Source organism: Molossus molossus, unplaced genomic scaffold, assembly GCF_014108415.1.
Source record: "Molossus molossus isolate mMolMol1 unplaced genomic scaffold, mMolMol1.p scaffold_m16_p_9, whole genome shotgun sequence".
NCBI lineage: Eukaryota > Metazoa > Chordata > Mammalia > Chiroptera > Molossidae > Molossus > Molossus molossus.
In genome coordinates, this window is record NW_023425403.1 from 97,582,673 (window position 1) to 97,607,266 (window position 24,594).

The following is a 24,594-nucleotide window of genomic DNA, read 5'->3' on the forward strand; positions in this document are numbered from 1 at the left end:
ATGATGCAATACTATTTCAGAGGGGTTGATATGAGGATGAGAGGAAATTAGGTCTGTTCAGGTGCCTGGCCAGTGTCTAACACATACAGTAGGTTAACTTGCACTTTCATGTCTCTCAGAAATCTAAGTGATGGGCATAACAATATCTCCATGAGAAAAACTATTCAGTCTCCCAGGGGCTGTCCAAAATACATTGTCTGTATTTCTCTCTCTGTCTCTTCTCTCTCTATCTCTGTTTCTGTCTCTGTCTCTGACACATACACACAGACCCCAACCCTATACAGATTCCTCTTTCTCCAGACAAGTATATCAACACTTGATTCCCATGGAATCAGAGCTCAGATAAAGAGAAAACTGGAGCCCTGGCCAATTTGGCTCAGCAGTTAGAGCGTCGGCCAGCGGACCGGAGAGTCCTGGGTTCGGTTCCCACTAAGGGCATGTACCTCGGTTGCAGTTTGTCCCGGGCCCTGGTTGGGGTTGTGTGGGTGGCAACCAGTCGATGTGTGTCTCTCTCTCTTTCTCCCTCTCTCCCTCCAGCTCTATCTGAAGATAAATTCAAAAATGTCCTCAGGTGAGGATAAAAAAAAAGAGAAAATGGCGGTGAGAGCTTAGAAGAACAATGAAGAGGAGGGGGTTACTAGTAAAGTCATCAGAGGGGCATTCTGGAATACTGTAGGATGGAGCCTATGATGGGCAGCAGTATTCAGAAAATAGAAGGACCTTTCTACCATGTTATGTGGGAGTTTGGGAGACAAAACCATCTATTATAAAAATAATTGATAGTTTGACAGTTCTTATATCTAGACAGGGTGGAAGACGTTTCCCTGTGGCTGAGAAAGGGCAAGAGATATTGTGGCTGCATTTATGTAAAATACTTATTAGTCGAGTCCTATATGAATATTATAATTTGAACTAGTGGGACACACAACTTTTGATAATCATGGAGGTCATTGAAAATGTGTTAAGAAGATGGATAAAACTACAATGGCACGTAAATAAAACATCTCCCTTCCCCATGGCTAATCTTTTCATGAGCTATCTGATGGGCATACCATCACATAGTCTCTCATATTTTTCATTTCAACAGTAAATAATAACCACAGTCACCAAAAGTTAGCAAATCCTTGCCCTTGAAAGGAAAAATGTGGTGGCAAAAACATTTTTTTAAAAATGACTCAGACCTAGTTCTTCAGGATTGTGGATGGATGTCAAGCATTCTGAACACAGGAACACTGACAATGGTGTGAAATACACAACAGAAAATATTGTAGATACACAGAAATTTGTTATGGAGTAAACTTTTTGAAAGTCTGCCATAACAGTAGTTTAATTACATTATATTATTTTTAATACATCCATATTCTGAAAAATCTCAAGAATATAAATGCTGAATAAAATATATATCACTTTCAAATATGTTTCAAATGATTATTTCATTATCATTCAATTATTAATGATAAATATTAATAAGCTCTTTGGAAAATGATACATATGCAACTATCTTCATAAGTCTCAGGAATGACATTTACTACAAAGAAGAAAACATATTTAAAAAATCAAGAGTATGAATCTGTGCCCATAGTTAAATGGCTCTATGAATAAAAATATAAGCTACATCAAACTTGAGATGAAAAAGGGTCAGGGAATTATTAGTGTATAAGTTATAGAAATGTCTAATCATTATGTAGTACACTTGAAATTAATATAATATTATATGTCAACTGTAATTGAAAAAAATTTAATAAAAATTAAAAAATAAATAAAAAGGTTTGCCCTGCTGGTGTTGCCCAGTGGATAGAGTGGTGGCCTGTGCACTGAAGGGTCACAGGTTTGATTCCCGGTCCAGGGCATGCACGTGGGTTGCAGGTTTAATCTCTGGCCCTGGTTGGGGCATGAGTGGGAGGCAACTGATCAATGTCTCTCTCACATTGATATTTCTTTCTCTCTCTCTCTTTCTCTCTCTCTCTTTCTCTCTCTCTCTCTCTCTCTCTCTCTCTCTCTCTCTCCCTCCCTAGCTCCCTCCTTTCTACTCTCTCTAAAAATCAGTGGAAAAAAATATCCTCAGGTGAGGATTAACAAAAACAAAAAAAAGTAAAAAAGGGTCAAGTGAACTGTGAATTAAGTATTTGAAATGAAGAGTTCAGAAGTTCTCTGATTATTTATTTTAGGAGAATTTGGAAGGATTGCAGAGTAAAGAATGTTCATATATCAACATGTTTTCAGAGGACCAAAGTTTAAATTAGACAGTCACATTACCATTGACCTGGTGATTGACTGTGGCTTTCTTCCTGATTAAAATTCTCCTTAACTCTAGTATCTTTATGAGGAACACAGTGGTAACTTGGCTCATGGTATCTCTTCCTCAGCAAGTCAAGTTGAGCATAGTAATAATCATAATGGCCACACACTCCAGCATGTTTGGGCCTTTCTACCATTTGCATCTGAGGGATTAATAAGAGACAAGAATTTTTAAAAACACAAATCTATAATAATTGACAGTCTGATAGTGACCATAGCTAAGACAAGGCATTGAAGGTATATTTTTGCCATTTTTGGTCTAGAATTGTTTTCAGATTAAAATACTTTTAGAACCTCCATGCCCCAGGAGGTTGCCGGTTCGGTTCCCAGTTGGGGCACATGCCCAGGTTGTGGGCCAAGTCCCAGGTAGGGGGCATGCAGGAGTTGGCCAATCGATGTTCTCTCTCCCTCTTTCTTCTCCTCTCTCTAAAATCAATAAGGGGAAAAAAAGTTTTTAAAGAATCTTCAAAACCTAGAATTAAAAATGATATTATATAGCCAGTGGAGGCAGATCTCAGGTTCCTTGGGACTTTTGCTGACCTGTCCTGTGCCCAGAGGTAGTAAAAGCTAGCCTTGGTGCACAACTCGATCCCTTCCATGCATACCCAGGCCCAACAGAGTGAGCCAAAACTGTGGATCTCTTTGTAACTCCAAACAAGTGACCCAGGACCAGTTACAGGCAGTGTCTGACATTGGCCTACACCAGAGACTCTCCTACAAGACCTCAGAACTAATACACCCAGTGGCCAGCTTTAGACAACATCAGACCAGGATCCAATTAGCTTCACAAGTGGCATATCCAAAGGGAGATCTCAACAGGTGCCAGACCCTGCTGAAGCAAATGCTGCTCCATGTGGCCAGAACCTACATAGCAGCACACACACTGCAGTTGGGGATAATCATCAACAGTCAACAAGCCTCAAGGTCAACCCCACACATGAATGGCTATTGGCATTCAAGACTTAATTACAATAGGAGGGTCCAAATAACCCACACAAGAGATAGTCCTGGAGCACCCAGTACAAGTAATCAAGGAGAATGCACCACTGGGTCCCACAGGACACCTATTAGATAAGGCCAGCCCACTAAGACTGGGAGTCATGGAAAATCTACCTAATACAATACCCAAGATCTGGAAGCAGCCCAAGTGTCCATCAGTAGATGAGTGGATAAAAAAGCTGTGGTACAGCCCAGCTGGTGTGGCTCACTGGTTGGGCATCAACCCATGTACCAAGAGGTCACTGGTTCGATTCCTGGTCAGGGCACATGCCCAGGTTGTGGGCCAAATCCCCAGTGGGTTTTTTTTCTCTCTTACAGGTCTGCTACAGAGTATTCTAAATCACAACAAGGTTTTAAAATTCCTTTAATAAAGTTAAGCTACATTCTATCAAAATGGATAGCAATAATTTAGTAGTTTCAAAAATCTATTTATACACCAACACATTTTCTAAAAAGTGTGTATGTCAAGTAAACACTTAGTAAATGTACTTGAAAATGGTCCTCTAATTAGACCATGAGTCTTCTTTTTTTTTTTTCCATGAGCCTTCTTTAAACATACAATTCTTCAATTAAAAGACAAAAGCTATTTTATTATTTAAATATTTTTATTTTTTATTTTTAAATTTTTATTTGAGAGAGAGAAATATTGATTTGTTGTTCCACTCATCCATGCACTCATTGGTTGATTCCCTCTTGTATGTGCCCTGACCCAGGACTGAACCCACAACCTTGGGGCATTGGGAGGATGCTCCAACCAACTGAGTTACCCAGCAGGACTAGCCATTTTACTTTTTATATACCTGCAGCATTTCATTAGCATGAACTAAAAGATTCAACACTCTGCGAAAGTGTATTCAAATAACTACACATAAACAATCTCTAAGAAAAAAATCAATGATTATATAATAAAAGATTCTCAATGATATATAACATGTCAGACTTAAGAGTATGAAATGCATAGTTTCTGCTGCTATGCTACTCACTTGTTTTATATGGAAAACTTTATTTAAATAAGTTAAAAAAATTTTAGTTATAAAAAGAAAACTTTAATGTATAGAATACTGATAAGAAAATATCACATTGTTTTAAAAAGTCTAACAACTAGAAGTTGTCCAATGAAGTACCACTCTAATGCTCATTACAGAAAGATTTTATTATAAGTATAAAACTAGTGGATTCCAAACTAATGAGCTTGTACCACATAAACATGTATAGGATATACCATCTGCTAAAAAAAAAAAGCAGAAAAAAGGATTTAGTGTAACTTACAGATATGGGCTTCTGGGCTCCAGCTGGTGGTCTCCATTCATTTCTGTATATTATATCCTTCCTTCTAATTGGCACTGATATTCTTGATCTTGGTAGGAACTTCCCCTGGAATCTCATTTTCTGTATTTTACAATCTTATTTAACCAAAATAAAACAACTTCAATTTTTAATTCTTTTTCACATCTTTAATATTGATGCTTGTGTGAGTATAAACATACAGGGCATTTCATAGCACAGTAAGTTTACTTTACCCAGAGACATTTATTCCCAGTGAGAGAAGTACTGATGAAAAATTATTACGCATTTTCTTTGAATGGAGAAAACCACTGTTCCAGTGTCCCTTTACATATTCCTAGTAATATATAATATTACTTTTTAAAAAAATTAAAATTAATGTCAACATTTATAGAAACAATATTCATAAGATAATGGCACAAGTAATTAAACGCAATCATCAGAGCTTGGATTATCAGGCCACACCATCCACGTCACATTGTTGTTTGAAATGTATGAATAGGTCTTCTAATATGTTTTCTCTGTCACCATCAAAATATGTTCTTGTTTTCCCATCTTTCCTATATTGCAGATGTGGACAAGGCACTTTCTCTCATCCTGTACTTACCTACTTTCTAAAAATTCTCAATCTAAACCAACACATAATAGCACCAAATCCAATTAAACGGGGTCAAAGGGGTAATTCATTCACTTTCCTTTTATAGCTTCCCTCAATTTTAGTTCCTCTACCACAGCGGATAGTATTTCCCTATCACTGATTCCTTAGAGAGGTTTTCTACTCCTCCTCATCCTTTAAGTTCAGACATTTGGTTATAGCTCAATCCTGCTCCCCTTACTTTCACACCATCAATTGAATTAGTCATATTCCTTCTTTAATCTCTCTCTCTCTCTTTCACTCACACACACACACACACACACACACACACAGCACTTCATCATATTATCAGCTGATTCCTGGCACTAAAATGTTTTCTACTTATCATTACCATAAAGTATCTTTGGGGGTCACATAGTTATGGTTCTCTCCAAGATCTTAACTTCCAGCTCCAATGGGACTTTCCAAGAGAATTCGTAATTGCAAGCCCATCCTCTCCATTTCAAAAAAAATTTTTTTTTTCATTTAATCATCTCATGTCTGTCTGTGAACCCTCTCTTACTCTCTATACCTTCCCTACATAAATGTTAAGTTTGGATTCTGCCTCTTCAAACATCCTTTCATTAGCATATCCACTGTTCCGTGACATTTTCCTGACCAATGAGAAGAGAGAGAGGAGATGACTCCTCCAGGTCATACATGAGCTAGATGTAGGCACACCAACCACTGGACAAGACGATTTTTTCCCCTGTATATATTGCTCATATTTTTTTTAATGTCCACATTCATATTCGGTGAAATTTCCCTGCTAATATTGTCAGCCATCTAGTATAACTCATTATGTGAGACACATGTAATAAATGTTCTTGATTGCATAGTTAAATCATTCTTACCTTGGACCATCTTCCCAGCAGACTGAGAAGCTGATGATCTTGCTTTATGTATTAGGGTGTGATTGAATTCTTCCTGAATGACCTAAAACCAAACACAGGTGTCAAGGGCCCACTAACCAAAACCTCTGTCAAAATCCAGACACAATCACCTCAGAACTCACCTCAGGAGTCAAGAATTTGGCAATAAGATTCTCTAAAAAGGGCCTTTTCAAAATTGAATTAATAGATGGCCGATCTTGGGGAGATACTTTAAAGAGCTGTGATATCAAGGACTGCAGGTCAGAGGAAAACCTTGGAGACACTGGGGCAACATGTGCCTGACAAATCTTCAGAGCCAGCTGGTGTAAACTGTTACCCTCAAACTGAAAGGACATGCAACAATAAGACTCAATTAGAAAACAATTCAATACTACTATTTAAAGTCATATCAGGAAACAAAACAAAGTTTTAAAATTCAGTTAGCAGCACCATGGTCCACCCTAAATTGTTTTTATCAACTAATATATCATGAGTAGATATTTAGGCAGTAATTCAATGCGATGCCATGTTATTTAAAACAATATAGTTTGGTTTTAATTTTTCTTATTATCAAATGATATTTAAGCATTCTAGAAAACTGAAAGGTATAGGAAATTATAAATTGACAGGGAATATACGTATAATTCCACCCATAGGTATATTTCCTCCTAGTCTTTTTAAAAATATAATGTTTATTTTATAGAGTGAATGGCATAACAATATAAAATTTTACATCTGGCTTTTTAAATTAACATAACACAAATATTTCCACAAAAATTCTTCATAAACCAGAAAATCTTCCATTTTATGAATAATCAGTTATTTACACTCACAGCCATGTGCTAAGAATGTGTCAGTTGCCCTGGCAGGTTTAGCTAAGTGGTTAGAGCGTCGGCCCGCGGAACAAAGACTCATGGGTTCAGTTCTGGTCAAATGTAGAAAAGAGTTAACACAGCAGGCCTGTGAAAGCTATCATTAAATTTATGGCCTTTGGCTGATGTCTGGAAACTTAAATTTCAGGAGAGTTCCCACCATTCCCTAAATGTTCAGAGTGGCTCTCTTTGCCTACACTGTTTATGTAAACAGTATGTTTATGATGAACACCTGCTTTCTTCCTAGGAGTCTGGCAGTCTGGCACTTGCCAGGCAGAGGGTGCCTACATGACCAATCTGCAAAAAAAACCGGGGCACTGGGTCTCAGAGGAGCATCTCTGGTATGCACTATTTCACACGTGCTGTCACAACTTACTGCTGGAGGAATGAGCGCATCCTGTATGACTCCTGGGAGAGGCACTTGGAAGCTTGAGCCTAATTTCCTACAGACTTCACTCCATGCACCTTTTTCCTTTGCTGATTATATATATATTCACACAGTTTATTTATTTATTCTCACCTAAGGGTACATTTAGAAAGAGGAAGGGAGAGAGAGAGAGAGAGAAAGAGAGAGAAACACTGAGCAGTTGCCTCCCGTACATGCCCTTGACCAGGGATTGAACCCACATTCTAGGTATGTACCCTGACTGGGAATCAAACCCGAAACCTTTTGGTGTACGGGACAATGCTCCAACCAACTGAGCCCCCCAGTCGGGGATTACAGAGTTTATTTTTATTTTTTGTTAATCCTCACCCAAGGATATTTTTTTCAGTGAATTTTAGACAGAGTGGAGGGTGGTAGGGAGAGAAAGAGAAAAACATCAATGTGAGAAAGACACATTGATTGATTGCCTGCCGCATGCACCCCAACCAGAGCAGGGATCGAATCTGAGTTGTAGGTATGTACCCTTGACTAGGAATCGAATCCTTGACCCTTCAGTGTGTGGGCCACTTGGACCACTGAGCCACACTGGACAGGGCAGTTAATTTTATTTTTTGTTCATCCTCATCAAGGACATTTTTCCATTGATTTCTTAGGTACAGTGGAAGGGAGTGAGGGAGAGAGAGAGAAACATCAATGTGAGAGAGACACATCAATTACTTGCCTCCCGCACCACCTCAGTTGGGGTTGGGGATCAAACCTGCAACCCAGGTACATGCCCTTGACCAGGAATAAACCCTTGACCCTTAGGTCTGGGGTCAATACACTAACTGCTGAGCCAAACTGGCCAGGGCAGAACACAGTTTATTTTATTATTATTGTTTTTTTAATCCTCAACTGAGGATATTTTTGCATTTATCTTCAAACAGAACGGGAGGAAGAGAGAGAAACATCGATGTGAGAGAGACACATGGAGTGGTTGCAATCCACACGACCCCAACTGGGGCTGGGGATAAGCCCAGTTTATTTTTAAGGCAAATATGTTACATATACTATCCTCCAACTTGGAATTTTTACTTTACAATATTAGCTTGGACAGCTTTCCATGTCCGCATATATAGATCTATTGTTCTTCTGAATAGCTTGTCCACATAATTTTTTTTTTTTTTAAGAGAGAGAGAAACATTGATGTGAGAGAGACACATCGACTGGCCACAACCCCAGCAGGGGCCAGGGACAAACTGCAACTGAAGTACGTGCCTTCAGCGGGAACCAAACCCGGGACTCTCCGGTCTGGGGGCCAATGCTCTAACTGCTGAGCCAAACAGTCCAGGGCCACATAATTTTTTAAAAAATATTTTTCTTCCATCACTATTTATCCCTCCTTTCCCACACAGTTTTTAACAATTGAATCATATCAAATATTGACTTTTTTCTCTCAGAAGTTAATATAATTTATATAGTTTATATAATATAATATTAATCTGATGATTCACATACTTACAGGATGCTTGAGTGTGCAGAGTTCATATAAAACACAGCCAAGAGACCAAATATCCCTGGAGGAGATAAGAGTTCACATGCCAAAACATATTCATAATTTTTAATAAAAGCATACCCTTACAGGGCTTTCTACCTGTGTATCTTTACACTTTTATACAGGCTGACTAGTTCTTTGAAATGTTTCAGATACATTATCAATTCTTTTCTTACTAACATAAGAGGTATGATACAAACAATGTATAGTTTGTCAGAATCCTGACAGAGAAAAGGTACACAAACTTGCTACCATCCGATAGCTCAATATTTACCTCAACATCATGTGCTGAAGGAAAATGCGTACGAAATTTTGAGCATTTGGTGGAGGGAGGCAGGACTCAAATACGAATTTGTTTGGATTCAATCAAAATTTTGGTTGAATTAGCAAGGTATACTCCACTCGGGCTACTGACGAAGCAAGGTACATGAAGTGATGAACAGTAAACTTGGGAAGTGTTCACAACATATGATGAGAGACTTGCTCTTTAGTGCTTAGTGTTCATATGTGGTTGGTTTAAAAGGAGTCACCTCATAGAACAAAGAGCATAAATTTAAGAGACCAGAAAAACGTGTAATGAGAATTCGAGGAAGTTAGAAAGTGAGACAGGCCCATGAGCCAGCACAAGTGGAATGGGGAAACTGAGACAGACAGCTGAACAAACTGGCCGAGCAGCTGACAGGGACGCAGAAGGTCACCTCTCTGGAGATAACATGTCAGCCTCAGTCGTATCTCAGCTCTAGGCCCAGAAAAGCAAGCAAAACCAGGCCGGTGACGCCAGGACACGCTGCAGTGACCGATGACCCCCTGCCCTGGCACTGACCTTAACCCTGAAAAAGCACAGCTAGAAAACTGATGAATATTCTGCTGAAACCATCCCTGAGACCTTCCCTGAGACTCCCACCTGTGAGAGAGAGAACAATCTCAAGGCAAAGAGCCCAGCACTGTGCTCTCCCTCTGGGAAGCAGCCTGGACCGGTCCCTTTCCTCTCTTCTTCCCCGTGTACACAATCTCCTAGACTCTGGGGTCCCCACCAGGGGAACAAAGGGCAGCGGCAGCTCATTCCAGGCTAATCCCCTGAACCTGTCCCCAGGACCCTCTTTTCTCTGACTTCCCAGACAGCTCAGGCAGCCCCGCCTGGGCGCTCCTGTGGCTTCTGTGCTGGGCCCTTCCTCCTTTCGGTGTCCCCAGCTTTAATAAGTGTTCCCCTATAGTCACCTGGACTCATGTTGTGAAATTTTTCCTCCACAAAGTCAAGAACCCACACACTACCGGCTGGGCCTAGGCCGACCTGCTCAGGGCCAGGTCCCCTGTCAGGTTACAAAGGCAATTAAAGAGTCAAAACAGGAAGGACCCAGGGAAGTGAGGTAAAGGGCTCCACTCTTTCTCAACACTTCCTGTGTGAGTGGGAGGAGCAGAGAGATATGTACTAAAGGGTTGAGCACAAAACAGGTAGGAAACAACTAGTTTCTAGACTTTTTCTAGACACTCACTGACGACTTTCCACCACCACCACACAGAATGTTGTCTTTACCTGGTCTTGTGTAAGCCCAGGACAAGTGGAATAGGGAAGCTGAGACAGTCAGATACACAGCACTTTGCAGCCACCTAGTAAATCCTATCTTCCCTAAACCAGGGACACTTCAGAGGAAATGGTTTGTACTTCTCCCCAAATAGAGGGTAAATAGTTTAAATCACCCCAGTCAGGGAGACAGCAGCAGAAATCCAGTTAGTGCCATCTGCCAACCACACCAAGGACAGATGAAGTTAAGAGAATATAAAAGGGGGTACATTTGTAATAGTTTCAACAATAAAGATTTTTAAAAAGAAAAAGAGAAAAGAATAAACCTGGCCGTGGCCAGTTTGCTCAGTGGTTAGAGCGTCAGCCCACACACCAAAGGGTCACAGGTTTGATTTTCAGTCAAGTGCACATACCTGGGTTGCAGGTTCAACTTCCAGCCCTGTCCCAGGCATGTGCAGGAAGCAACCAATCAATGTGTCTCTCTCACATCAATGTTTCTCTCTCTCTCTCCCCTCCCACCTTGCACTCTCTCTAAAAATCAATGGTAAAAATATCCTCAGGTGAGGATTAACAAAAGAGAGAGATAATAAACCTCATTTTGGCACATCAGCATAAAGCTGATAAATATTCTATTGAAATCCTTCCCTAAGACCTTCCTTAACCGCCCAGCCTTTAAAACCCCTGAAAACAAAGGTCCCTCCCAGGAGCACACTCTGCCTCCCCACAACACCCCAACCCCCACCCCAAGGCACACTTCTCCTAAACTCTAAGGGACCCCAGGAGACTTGCAACCAGGGCAACAATGGACAATGGAAGTTCATCCCAGGCAAACCCCCTACACCTGTCCCCAAGGCCCCTTTTCTCTGACTTCTTAGTGAGCCTAGCAGTCCAGCCTAGGCTAATTTCCCCAGCCTTTTCTTGTTTCACTGTTCCCAGCTTTAATAAACAGCCCCTCAAATTCACCTGGACTTGTGAAGCTTTTACTGCAGGAAGTTGAGAACCCACACACTACCGGCTGGCCCTAGGCAGACCGCTCAGGGCCAGTCCCCTTTCCCATAACAACAGAGTGCTCTTAGCTGCCAGTGTGGTAAATTCATGTGCCTAAAAAGGTCCTGTGGATGAAAAGGGGCCACATACTAAACCTGACAAGCTCAGGGGAGGCCTGCATGGCGTCTTACAAACTCAGAGACCAAAAGTAACCACAAAGGATGGTGTGAAATTAAAAATTTTCAACTAAAAGCAGTCTATGGTGGGTAGTCATGTTCTAGGCTAGAACATTCCCAGACAAAAGTCATTCTTTACTTTAACTGAGCTGTCGACTGTCTTTTGCATCAACCATAACATACCTTTATGATGTCAGGGTAACTTCCCTTTTCCTGGGCCCCTCCCAAGACCTCAGTGTTATTGTTATTGTGTTACTTGTTGAAGGTTAACTATTCTATACCCACTTATATAAAAGATGTGTATGTCTATCATTTTACTTTTCAACCAATCCCCAAGGTCCCCACCCCCTCACCCTCCTTTGCTTTCTCCTGCCTCCCTAATCTATCACCAATGGATTTCATGTAACCCACTTACATCTTCTCTTTTGATTGAAATGTATAAAATAAGATGCAAGACTACCATTCTCTGGAGCATTTTCTCAATCTCTTGAGATCATGCTTCCCAGCAATGGTCATCAGTTTGACTCGAATAAACTCATAAAATTTCTCTACAGGTTTAAATGTTTCTTATATTGACAGTCTGCAGAGAATAAAGCCACCTGGGGCTGGGTGGGACTTTTGCATACCTCATGCCTATATGTGGGAAGGACCATGGTGAACCTGGGAATGGTTTCCTGGTCTAGAGGAGGCAGTTGATTATTGCTGAAACCTAATTATCAGAAGGACAAATCAACATATTTGAACGTTGACACAAATTCTTAAAAAACAGGACGAGGAGATGAAACAGTGCTGCTAACCTAGGGCTCTTGGCCCACAGCAGCACGGAACTGCCCTGGGCAGCCTGCACAGCCCGACACCAGCTGCATTCCTGCACATCTGGAACCAAACCCCTCTGGTGCCAGGGGAGAGCTATAGCAAACAAACAAAACAAACAGAAATGTTTACTATTCTTTTTGTAAATTTTTACCAACTGGGCTTTACATTCCATTTATCGTTCAAAGTCAAACAGCTTAGGTATTTTCCTAAACAAATGGACAATTAACTCCTGTGCCAGCATGTTTATAACCCCATAATTGATGATTGGTAAATTACTGTGCTGCTCCATAACTGATGATTGGGAAAGTCACTGTGTGCCCTCTAGCTGAACCTGTTTAGTTAAAATAACCTCAGTAAATTGGAATACTCCCTGAACCAATAAATTGTTGGGAGCCAGCTACGTGCCTGACAGTGTCTGACAGAGTCCACGGAGCCTGGAGGTCTTGAGTCAGAGACCCGACCTTTCCCACAATCTCAAGGAATCAGGCTTGCATTGTGTTTGTGCAGCTCGGGGCTAAGTGTGACCTAGTGTACCTGGGTGTTCCTGGGTGTGCCTGGGTGATCCTGTTATCCGCAAGGCAAACTGATTCTGTACAGCATTGCTGTGGCCCTGGGCATTACATCAAGAAGATCCTATTTTCTGTAAGGTATAAAAGGCAGGTAATGAAGCATGTCGGGGCTGATTCCGAAGACTCTGTCACAGGGATCAGATGCCAGCTGGCTAACAAACGGCTCTTATTCGGACTTCAGTTTCTAGTGGTCTTTCTTTGACTCTGTCACACCACAACATTTGGAGGCCCCAGGGCTGGTCTCTAAGAACTCAGGATCAGTGGCCGGTCAGCTTTGCTATTTGGCTTTAATTTGGCTCTGGTGGTCTCTCGCGTCTCTCACGCCACAACACTCCCAAAAGGAATTCAGTCTTCCTGCTAGTCCCACTGGTTCAAACGGCAGCCAAGTTTTGAAAAGTGAACCCCCCCTTTACATGGAAGTAAAATCTACCTCATCTCCACTATGTATATTAATATTACTCTTGAGAACTAGGCTCTGGTATCACATACATAAAAACTATCTGGGTTTTGAAGGTGGAGGACACCTTAATGATCCCCTAGCCAACACTCTTGCTGTTATAGGTAGGAGAACTGAGGCTCACAGAGGTTAACTGCGATGGTCAAGCTGGTGACAGCTAAGTGTGGGGAAGTGAAAGTGGTAGGAGAGAATAATAGAGAACTGATCATAGTGGAGTGCTAGCCATAGTTATAAGACATGTTAAACATCCTTGCTCTGTTAATCGTGATGGCTTTGTTCTGATGAAAGAAAGCCCATTCTGACCTGGCTGGCAATTGTACGCCCTGGGAGTTTACCTCAGAAATGCTGTCCACTCTCCTTATCTGAGAACAGGGGAAAACTGCTCAACACCATGGAAAGACTAACAACCTTGGAGCCCTGGAGGCAGACAACCCTTCTTAGCCCCCAGCTCACATTCCTCAGCCCTATTACTTCCCAATTTCTGTAATCTGTAACCACTTATCCACTGTTATTCCTCATGCCTGTAATCTGTAACTATTTTGTTTTACCCACTGTTATTTCTTTTTGCCTACCTGCCCTTCCCTACATTGCTACCCAATATAAGCGACTGACTACTGAGGGAGTGCAGAGCAGATTTTACTGGATGACCCACTGCTCTCCCGTACTGCCAGCAATATCAGAATAATGGTTCATATAAGATCCAACCTGGTCTCTGCTTAATTGGCTCAAGTAGTGACAGGCAACCTGGACCCATTCATGGTTCTTTCAGCTGATCTAATAATCTACATGAGGCAAATTAACTAGAGAAATAGCCTAATTTAATTAATATTAAATGGGATTAATATTGATAAATATGTATTAAATATAATACATATGGGAACCCTCCATACATGAGAAGTTCAGAGACAGAAAAGGAAAATGAGGTGTGTATGCATTCTGAGCTAAGGAGGAGGTACAGTACCCTGAGACTTCAGAGGGAAGGAAAGTCACTGCAGGATAGTAAGAACTGATTTTGAGTAATTAGAAGTTGGCCCTGCCCTATAGATAGGTTAACCCCTAATTTAAATTTTTCTAGGTAATTAAGGGGGAGCATATGTTTCTCTTGAGCCCAAAGGGTCTTGGCTGCCTTTAGCTCAAAAATAATCCACATACTGTACCACAGAAGCACATCTTGGGGTAACTCATTTTGAACTCCTACGTAGGACTAGGATTCTGAGCTCCTAATCTAGTGCTCTGTCCCCAGACCACATTGCCTTCCACCTTGCCCAACTACAACACTTTCCTGCAGTAAAGTAAATAGTGCTTATGTTGGTGGTGGCAAGAACAGCACCTGTGGGGTCAGACTAGACCTGGGTTCAGCAACCTCAGTACTTCAGTTCCGGCTAGGAAAGAATTCAAAGTCAAGACTCAAATTATAAGAGAACATTTATTTAGAAAAATCACAGAAGAAGAAGAAATATTTTGTAAAAGAAATGGGCTTAGGAAACAAGTTATAGAGGCAAATGAAGACCCTTGAAGCTTAGAAGTGAGGAAGGAAAAGGTGAGGTGTCTGGGGAGATGGAAAGGGGACAGGCTCGGGCATGATCTGGGGCAGAAGAGGCAACTGGGTCCTCCATCCTGAGGGTTTTTTTTTTTTTTAATCCTCAGGGGAGGATATGGGGATGTGCTTAGGGAAAGGGAAAAACCTTGATGTGAGAGAGAGAAAAAAATCAATCTACTGGGGATTGAACCCTCACCCCAAGTATGTGCCCTGAATAGGAATCAAACCAGCAACCCTTTGGTGCAACACTCAACCAGCTGAGCCACTCTAGCCAGGTTTTCCTAAGGATTTTAAGGGTCAAGATTTTAGGGGAGGTACCAGGGGAAGATCTCAATAGAATATTCAGCAGCTTTCCAGGTGTGTCCTTTCAGGGTTGGGGTCTCCACTGACTGACTGATCTGGTTAGTGCCAGGGTAGGGTGTCATTAGTCAGTGCAACTGGTCCTGAGGTCAACTGTGGTGTTGCTTGTCTGGTTTTGCTGCTTTTCTGAGCCTGGAGCTGAAATACAACTGAGACCTAGATGTTATCCCTAGGGAGGAAAGGCCAGGGGTCCAAACCACATGACCAGCGACATGGTAGCTAAGGAAAAGTCACTCTGGGAATGCAGTCCCACCCTACAATTGTCCTTTGCTAGCTGTCCTTTTACCTTCTGCACCTAGCCCATCATCCTTGCTCTGCCCCTGTCTAACTGCCTACCACACTTAGAAGGTATTGAGCTGGGGAAGAGGTCAGAACAAGCAGCCCTAAGTGGATTTGGCGGTATGCAGATTACTTTGAGCTAAAGGCAACTTCAGACACAGGCTCAAGAGAAACTCCTGCCCCTCCCTTAACTACCTAGAACTTAAATTAGGAGCCTAGCCTATAATAAACTATTATCAGAGATAACTTCTTTTGACCTATGTATAGGACAAGACAAACTTTTATTCACTAAACATCTGCTCTTCTTCTGTCCTGCAATGACCCTTTGCAGCCCCCAGGCGCCTTACTTCCTCCCTGGCTCAGTGTCTTCTGTGCCCATGTTCGCCCTGCCTCTGACTCTCTCCTGCATGTGGGGTCTCTGACTGTCTCGTGGATGTGGAGTACCCATACATATGGATGTATTAAATTTGTTTCTTTTTTTTTATTGATTGATTTTTAGACAGAGGGGAAGAGAGACAGAGAAACATTGATTTGTTGTTTATGCATTCGTTGGTTGATTCACTTATTTATGCATTCATTGGTTGATTCTTGTATGCCTGCCTAGGGATCCAATTTGAAACCTTGGCTGTTTGGGGCGATGCTCTAAACAAGTGAGCTGCCCCATCAGGGCCTTGTTATTTTCTCTTACTAATCTGTCTATTTGATTATTAAACCAACTAGAAGAATTTTGAGAGCAGAGGAAAGTTTGTTTCTCCCCCACAACATGAAAATCTTGTATAAAGATGGACGTCACAATGACCTCAATATTCTTTTTTTTTTTTATCCTCACCGGAGGACATTTTTGCATTTACCTTCAGACAGAGCAGGAGGGAGAGAGGGAGAAAGAGAGAGAGAGAGAAACATTGATGTGAGAGACACATCGACTGGTTGCCACCCTCATGATCCCAACCAGAGCCGGGCACAAATTGCAACCAAGGTACGTGCCCTTAGTGGAACCGAACCTGGGACTCTCTGGACCGCGGGCTGACACTCTAACTGCTGAGCCAAACCGGCCAGGGCACAATGGCCACAATTTTCAACAGTATCCTTTCTCTCACTTGCATCTTTAAATAAAGGGAATTTGATTATTTCTAAATAAGTTCAAAAGCTTCTGGGAACACTGAAGTGGCCAGAGGCAGTCACTGGGATACTCATTCCACACATAAAGAAAATAAAATTACAAAAGTACCATAAGAGAGAATCCATTAGATTTTACTGAGACTTTCAAACCAATAGTCAGCCACTCACGTTTTATTGTTGTAGGGTTTATTCTGACAGATCTCTGGAGACAGGTAGTAAGGAGTTCCAACACAAGTTTGAGCAAGTTCCATGGAACTAGTAAATTATATTAATAGTAAAATAACATGGTTTATTATTGAAGCAAGAAAAGGCTTAAGATATAAACATGCAAGAAAAAGTATAAAAAGTGAATAATAAAATTTGATGCAGCTCGACTGGTGTGGCTCAGTGGTTGAGCATCGACCCACGCACTAAGAGGTCACCGGTTCAATTCCTGGTCAGGGCACATGCTCATGTTGTGGGCCAAATCTCTAGTGTGGGGCATGCTGGAGGCGGCCAATCGATGTTCTCTCTCTCTGATTGATGTTTCTCTCTCTAAAATCAATAAATAAAATTTTTAAAAAATTTTTGATGTATGCACATACTAAAATAAAGAAAAATATTGTACCTTGATAATACAAATAGTTGACTTTTAAACTTATAATTCACCTCTCAAAAATATACACATAAAAAAGTGACATGGTTTAAAGCCTCCACAAAGATTTACAATTGTTATATTACCCAGATGTCAGATGGTTCCCCCCTTTCCAATTATCAAAGTAATACAATCTCTTGATTTAAATTTGGAAAATACAAAGGTGAATAAAGAAGAAAAAAATTGCCCTGGCTGGTTTGGCTCAGTGGTTAGAGCATCGGCCTGCGGTCCAGAGAGACCCGGGTTCGGTTCCCGCTAAGGGCATGTACCTCGGTTGCAGTTTGTCCCCGGCCCTGGTTGGTCGTGCGGGTGGCAGCCACTCGATGTGTCCCTTTCACGTCAATGTTTCTCTCTCTCTCTCTCTTCCTCTCTCTCCCTCCCACTCTATCTGTGCAAAAAAAATGGAAAAAACATGTCCTCGGGTGAGGATAAAAAAAAAAAAAAAGAAGAAAAAAATTATTCATAATCTTACCACCCAAAAACAATTACATTATTGTTAAAATTATGACATATATCTCCTTCCTGTCTTTTCCCATGCATATTTTTCACAATACTATGATCACAGTATATTTACAATTCAGAATTGCATTTTTTTTTAACCTGATATAACAAATATTTTCTCACATCAAGAAGTCTTCAAAATCATGAATGTTAGTGGCTATATAATATTCAGGTACTGGCTATGCCAAGTTCTATTACACTTAACCATTTCCCAATTATTAGGCATTTAAATTACTCCAAATTTCACATTATCCCCTTAGAACAAATTCCCCAAAATAGAACACTTAAAAATCTGTTGATATTACCACCAAATTGTCTTCCAAAACAGTTACACCAACATATTCTCCCCAGCGTTTGTGAATTTGTCCGTTTCACTAAATTCTCATTAGCTTTATGCATATTAAAATTATATCATCTGATAAGCTTATATCACACTATATGACATTGCCACCATCATTATATTATGCCAAGATTTATCTCCAAATTTTAACCTCAGACAAAACACCATCTGCATGATGTTTTTCATCTGAATGATTTAATGGATTTATATAAATAGTTATCTAAAATTATTTGGAAACCAAGCCTTTGATACTTTCTTAACTTATTATATTTAATATATATATATATATATATATATTTGGCTGCTACAAATAGAAAAAAAATGATTTAAAAAAGTACTTACTTGTGCCCGGCTGGTGTGGCTTAGTGGTTGAGCGTGGACCCATGTACCAAAAAGTCACTGGTTTGATTCCCAGTCAGGGCACATGCCCAGGTTGTGGGCCAGATCCCCAGTGGGGAACATGCAGGAGGCAGCCAATCAATGTTCTCTCTCACTGATGTTTCTATCTCTCTCTCCCTCACCCTTCCTATCTCTCTAAAAATTAATAAAGAAAAAATATTTTTTAATAAAAAAATAAAAACTACTTACTTGTTCAGGACTCTTGCTATACCAAAGTCCCCAAGCTTGGCAACCACTCCATTCTCGCTAAGAAAAATGTTCTGTAAATAGAGAAAATGTTATGTTGTTTGAGAGATTTCAAGAAAACAAAAGATCAGTTCTGTCTTTGTTCTCTGTCTGTACTGTTACCTGTGTTTTTATGTCCCTGTGTAAGATCTTCCTGTCGTGAATATGTTTTAGTCCTAGAGAAATCTGCACAAACCAACTCAGAATCTGTAAAGGAAATATAAACAAGACTTGTAAACAGTCCAGTGGTCACTGAAGTATCTTCATGATAATATGCAAAAAAAGGGAACCAGCATATTTGTGTATGTGTATTTATATGAATTAAGCTAATAAATATATTACCTAGAAAAATGGAGGTGCAAAAAGCAATCAATTAAAGTGAACTCCACATACACAAAAGACAAAGAAAAGCAAAAGAGAGAGGGAGGCAGTTCATAATTGTCTTTTTTCTTAACACTAGGCTGCTAACCGCATCAGGGTAGTGGACACACGGCCCTGTTTCTTGATAACCATGGCGTCACTGTGTTTTCCTTTTCAGTGGAAGGAGGATGCCAAGAGCATAGAGAGAAAGAGGAACGAATGAATAATATGTGAGATTACTAAAATTTTTAATGAAATAACAAAATACAGGTTGGTACATAATATAAAAACAAAAAAATGTTACTTTTAAACTTTTTATTGATTGATTTTATAGAGAGTAATGGAGAGGTAGAGAGAGATAGGAACATCGATGAGAGAGAATATCGATGGGCTGCCTCCTACATGCCCCCCGCTGAGGATTTGGCCCACAACCTGGGCATGTGCCCTGACCAGGAATTGAACTGGCGACCTCTTGGTGCATGGGTCCACACTCAACCACTGAGCCACACCAGCCGGGCACTTTTAAGCTTTTTAAAGATTCATTTTCTTAGTCATGATTTTATTTACTTTAGCTGGTCCTGAGCCTCTTTAGTAAAATGTGTCCTATACCTATAGAGATTTATTTAAACTATTCTAAAATTTCATTCGTTCATTGTTTACCAAATTATACAGGAAAAGAACAATAGAAAGATAGCTACATTCCAGATACTACAATTCAGTTGTAATTTTAGTTTTCACCCAGCAAGGAGAAATATAGTTCAAACTTTTGTTAGGAAAAGTATTTTTTTATTAAATGTGGGAAAATGCCTGGCTGGTGTGGCTCAGTGGATTGAGCATTGTCCCATGGACTGAAAGGTTCCAGTTCAATTCCTGGTCAGGGCACATGCCCAGGTTGTGGGCTTGAACTCCAGTGGGGGGCATGCAGAGACAGCTGAATGATATTTTGTTTTCACACTTCGATGTTCCTCTCTCTCTCTCTCTCTCTCTCTCTCTCTCTCTCTCTCTCTCTCTCTCTAAAAATTAAATTAAAAAAGAAAGAAAGCTGCCGGGCCATTACTGGGCACTGCCTGAGGCAGTGACCTTTCCCATCAACCACCCAGGCCTGATTCGGATTCCTTTCCATACACACACAACCATCTCCAGCAGGAGTTCAACTCCCAAGAGGTTTCCAAAGGAAGCTCAGGGTATAGAAGGAAAATGTGTTTGTGGAAAGAGAAAATAGAAACTCAGGCCATTATTCATCACATTTTTGCTCCTGTCTCTTAATAAGCAATGAAACTAAACAGCCCTTGTTAAGAAGAGCTTCTGTCCTCCCTAGCAGAGTGGGATAGCTATTTTATTTTATGTTTACATCGATGTGAGAGAGACACAACTGAGGTATGTGCCCTTGACTGCGAATCAAACCCATTACTCTTCCATTTGCAGGCCGATGCTCTAACCACTGAACACCACCCAGGGCTGGAATGGCTATTTTAACACAGAGCACCAAAAGGTAAAAGGAAGAAGGGTGAACCTATAAATATGTCACATTAAAAATGGCTGAGAAACATCCACATTCAGATGTTTTTCAGCTGTGAACATTTATCTCAGGGGCATCCTACTTGAGATTGTCCAAAAATAAGACACTATCTTTTCTCAAGCAAATTTCATTCTCAAAAAGAGATTAAATTTAAGTTCAATTGTAAAGATGTTCTGGACTAAATACTGATCATTATCTTGTGGTTTGTATTTTTTTTAACTCATCTTTATTGTTGAATGTGTTATAGATGTCCCCCTTTTTTCCCCATTGACATCCTCCTTCCCAATCCCACCCCCCTCCTGACTTCCCTACACTATTGTCCATGTCCATTGGTTATGCATATATGCATAGAAATTCTTTGGTTTATCTCATTCCCCCTCTCCTCGCCCTCCCCCCTTCCCTTTGAGGTTCATCAGTCTAACAAGAAATTTTTACCTCTTAATTCCTTCATCTTTGTCACCCATTGCTCCAGCCCCCACCCATCTGGCAAGAAACAAAAAGTTCTCTATGAGTCTGTTTCTGTTCTGCCTGCTTATTTTGTGTGTAGATTCAATTGTTGATAGATATGTATTAATTGCCATTTTATAGTTCATATTTTTGTTCTTCTCCTTCAAGAAGACTCTTCAACATTTCATATAATCCTGGTTTGCTGGTGATGAACTCCTTTAGTTTTTTCTTGTTGGGAACCTCTTGATATGTCCATCGATTCTAAATGATAGCTTTGCAGGATAGAGTAATTTTGATTGTAGGTTGTTGCTTTTCATCACTTTGAATATTTCTTGCCACTCCCTTCTGGCCTACAAAGTTTCTTTTGAGAAATCAGCTGACAGTGTTATGGGAGCTCCTTTATAGGTAACGAACTGCTTTTCTCTTGATACTTTTAAGATTCTCTCTTTGGCCTTGGCTGGTTTGGCTCAGCAGTTAGAGCATCTGCCTGCAGACCAGAGAATCTCGGGTTTGGTTCCTGCTAGGGGCATGTAGAAAAAAAAAAAAAAAATCCTCTCTTTGTCTTTAACCTTCGGCATTTTGATGATGATGTGTCTTAGTGTGGACCTCTTTGGGTTCATCTTGTTTGGGTCTCTCTTTGCTTCCTGGACTTGTATGTCTGTTTCCTTCACCAAATTAGGGAAGTTTTCTGTCATTATTATTTGAAATAGGTTTTCAATTTCTTGCTCTCTCTCTTCTCCTTCTGGCACCCATATGATGTGAATGTTGGCATGTTTGAAGTTGTCCCAGAGGCTCCTTACACTATCTTCATTTTTCTGGATTTTTTTTTCTTTTTGCTGTTCTGATTGGGTGTTTTTTGCTTCCTTATATTCCAAATCGATGGTTTGCTTCTTGGCTTTACCTACTCTACTATTGATTCCTTATAAATTATTCTTTATTTCAGTTGTTGCATCCTTCATTTCTGACTGGGCTTTTTTTATGTTGTTGATGATTTCACTACATTCCTTGGAGGTCTCTTTAAGTTCCTTGAAGGTCTCACTAAGTTCCCTGAATGTCTCGCTAAATTTCTTGAGCAATCCTTTAACCAGGGTTTTGAACTCTGCATCTGATTGATTGCTTATCTCCATTTTGTTTAGTTCTGTTCCTGGAGTTTTGTTCTTTTCTTTCATTTGAGACATTTCTTTGTTTCCTCATTTTGGCTGCTTCCCTGTATTTGTTTCTATGTAGTAGGTAGAGTTGTGATGTCTCCTGGGCTTTGTAGGGTGGCCTATTATTGTAGGTGTCCTGTAGGATCCAGTGGCACAGCCTCCCTGATCACACTAGCTGGGCCTTGAGGTGCACCCCTAGTGTGGACTGTACACCCTTCTGTTGTAATTGAGTCTTGATTGCTGTTGGCATGTCAATGGGAGGGATTTACTCAGACTAATCAGCTGTAAGGACTGGCTGTGCCCACTGACCACTGGCCGAGGTGTCCCTTCTGATTTTTATCCACCACTCGTGGGTGTGGGACCAGCCTGTACGTTCCTCTGCCCCTCCTACCAGTCTTGATGTGGCTTCTTTTTTAATTTCGTAGTTGTAGGACTTCCATTCAGCTCGATGTTTGTTGGTTCTGAATGATGGTTGTGCTGTAGCTTAGTTGTAATTTTGATGTGGTTGTGGGAGCAGATGATACCACATTTACCTAGACTGCCATCTTGACTGGTTAGTGTGGTTTGTATTCTTTACCAGAAGTCATGTTTCATCTAAACAGTCTACTACTTATGGCATTAAAATTTAATGTTCCCCATATAAATTAAAAGGCAAATTAGAAGTGTTTTTACCTGATCTTCACTAAATAACACTCCCCGTTGTCTATTGATTCTTTTCATGAGATCCCCTCCATCACAATACTCCATCACAATAAACAGCCTGGTGTCCTCTGTAAGAAAAGCATCATTTGGTTCTGGAAGCATTTCAGATATTTACTACTCATTTGCCTTTCAAGTTCCAGAGGATAGAGAATATAACAACAAAAAAAAGTTATACACACATACATATCCACATATATTTGTGTGTGTATATATACGGTCAGAATCAAGGTGGACCGAATTCTAATCTCACTTCACCACTTACATTTCTTAGCTCTGCGACTCTCAGCAAGTTATTTTAATTTCTCTGTTTCTCATTACAGATGTAAAATGGATATAATAATAATATGGACATAATCTCCTCTTAAGATTGTTGTAATAATTAATTGAGTTAATCCATGTCAGATGCTTAGAACAGTGCTTGCACATAATGACAGTTAATGAATGTTAGCTATTATTATTAATACATTCTTGCAAGAGATTAGAAATCTGCTGTAAAATAGCATCTTTGAGTCTTTCCCAACATCCTAGGAAGAAAAAATAGACCCTTTTTGAATTTGTGTATAAACTTTTATTTATATGACAGTTATTCAACCATATTATTAAGTACAATAAATAATTGTACGTAACTGACCTCTGCCTGACCTACTCACTAGATTAATGGGCACACTCCATCCAGTCTGTTTGCCCATTCAAGGTTACTGCTGGTGACTATTAGACTGTAGTACCTCTGCTCCCACTGATTCTTACCAAGATCATTGTGCTTTTTCCAAAATCTGTGTATACCAATTATACTTGTACTATAATTATTCATAACTAATGAAATATGAATAAGAAACAAAAGATGTGGTCATTTCTACAAAAACTATATTGAATGCTTTGGAGGACTCTGTAAAAGTGAATAGCTTAAAAAAGTCATTGACTTAAATGTTGGATGGGACAAGTGGAAAATAACCAGGAAAGCTTTATAAAGGATTGTGCACTCAGAGTATCTGTAAATTCTTACTGGACTCCTAAAGAAGAGAAATAGAAAAGTATAAGTAAGGGCAGCCTATGTAAAAATGAATGTTCAGTGTTCAGTCAGAGGACTCATAATGTGCTCTGGCCTCATGCCTTTGCAGTGGCTGTTCTTCTTGCCTAAACAGCTCTTCTCTAGACATTATTAGCATGACTGTTCAAGTCTTTGCTCAAATGTCACCTTCCAAATAAGGCCTATCCTGACCATCCTATTTAAAACTGTTCCCTCCACTCTTTACTCACCCTATTTTGTTTTTCCACACCACTTATCACCTTCTAACATACTATCTAAATTGTATTTATTTATTTATTTATTTATTTTTTATTTTTTATCCTCACCCGAGGACATTTTCTTTTTTGCATTTATCCTGAGGGAGAGAGGGAGAAAGAGACAGAGAGAGAGAGAGAGAGAGAGAGAGAGAGAGAGAAACATCGATGTGAGAGAGACACATTGAGTGGTTGCCACCCACGCGACCCCAACCAGGACCAGGGACAAACTGCAACCGAGGTATGTGCCCTTAGCGGGAACCGAATCCGGGTCTCTCTGGTCCTCAGGCCGATGCTCTAACCACTGAGCAAAACTGGCCAGGGCTAAATTGTAT

The 24,594-nt window shown here is 40.4% G+C and overlaps 1 protein-coding gene across 1 annotated transcript in view; it reads right to left on the reverse strand.

Moving 5' to 3' along the window:
• The window catches only part of NEK5 (NIMA related kinase 5), a 115,257-nt gene that overhangs the window by 60,795 nt on the left and 29,868 nt on the right, over positions 1–24,594 (reverse strand). Inside the window, exons 4-12 of the mRNA XM_036249999.1 lie at positions 22,949–23,046; positions 18,926–19,009; positions 18,767–18,837; positions 16,872–16,958; positions 8,846–8,900; positions 6,231–6,431; positions 6,070–6,151; positions 4,567–4,700; positions 2,257–2,441 (exon numbers count right to left, since the gene is read on the reverse strand). Of these exons, the coding sequence (XP_036105892.1) occupies positions 2,257–2,441; positions 4,567–4,700; positions 6,070–6,151; positions 6,231–6,431; positions 8,846–8,900; positions 16,872–16,958; positions 18,767–18,837; positions 18,926–19,009; positions 22,949–23,046 (997 nt within the window). The remainder of the gene's footprint in view (positions 1–2,256; positions 2,442–4,566; positions 4,701–6,069; positions 6,152–6,230; positions 6,432–8,845; positions 8,901–16,871; positions 16,959–18,766; positions 18,838–18,925; positions 19,010–22,948; positions 23,047–24,594) is intronic.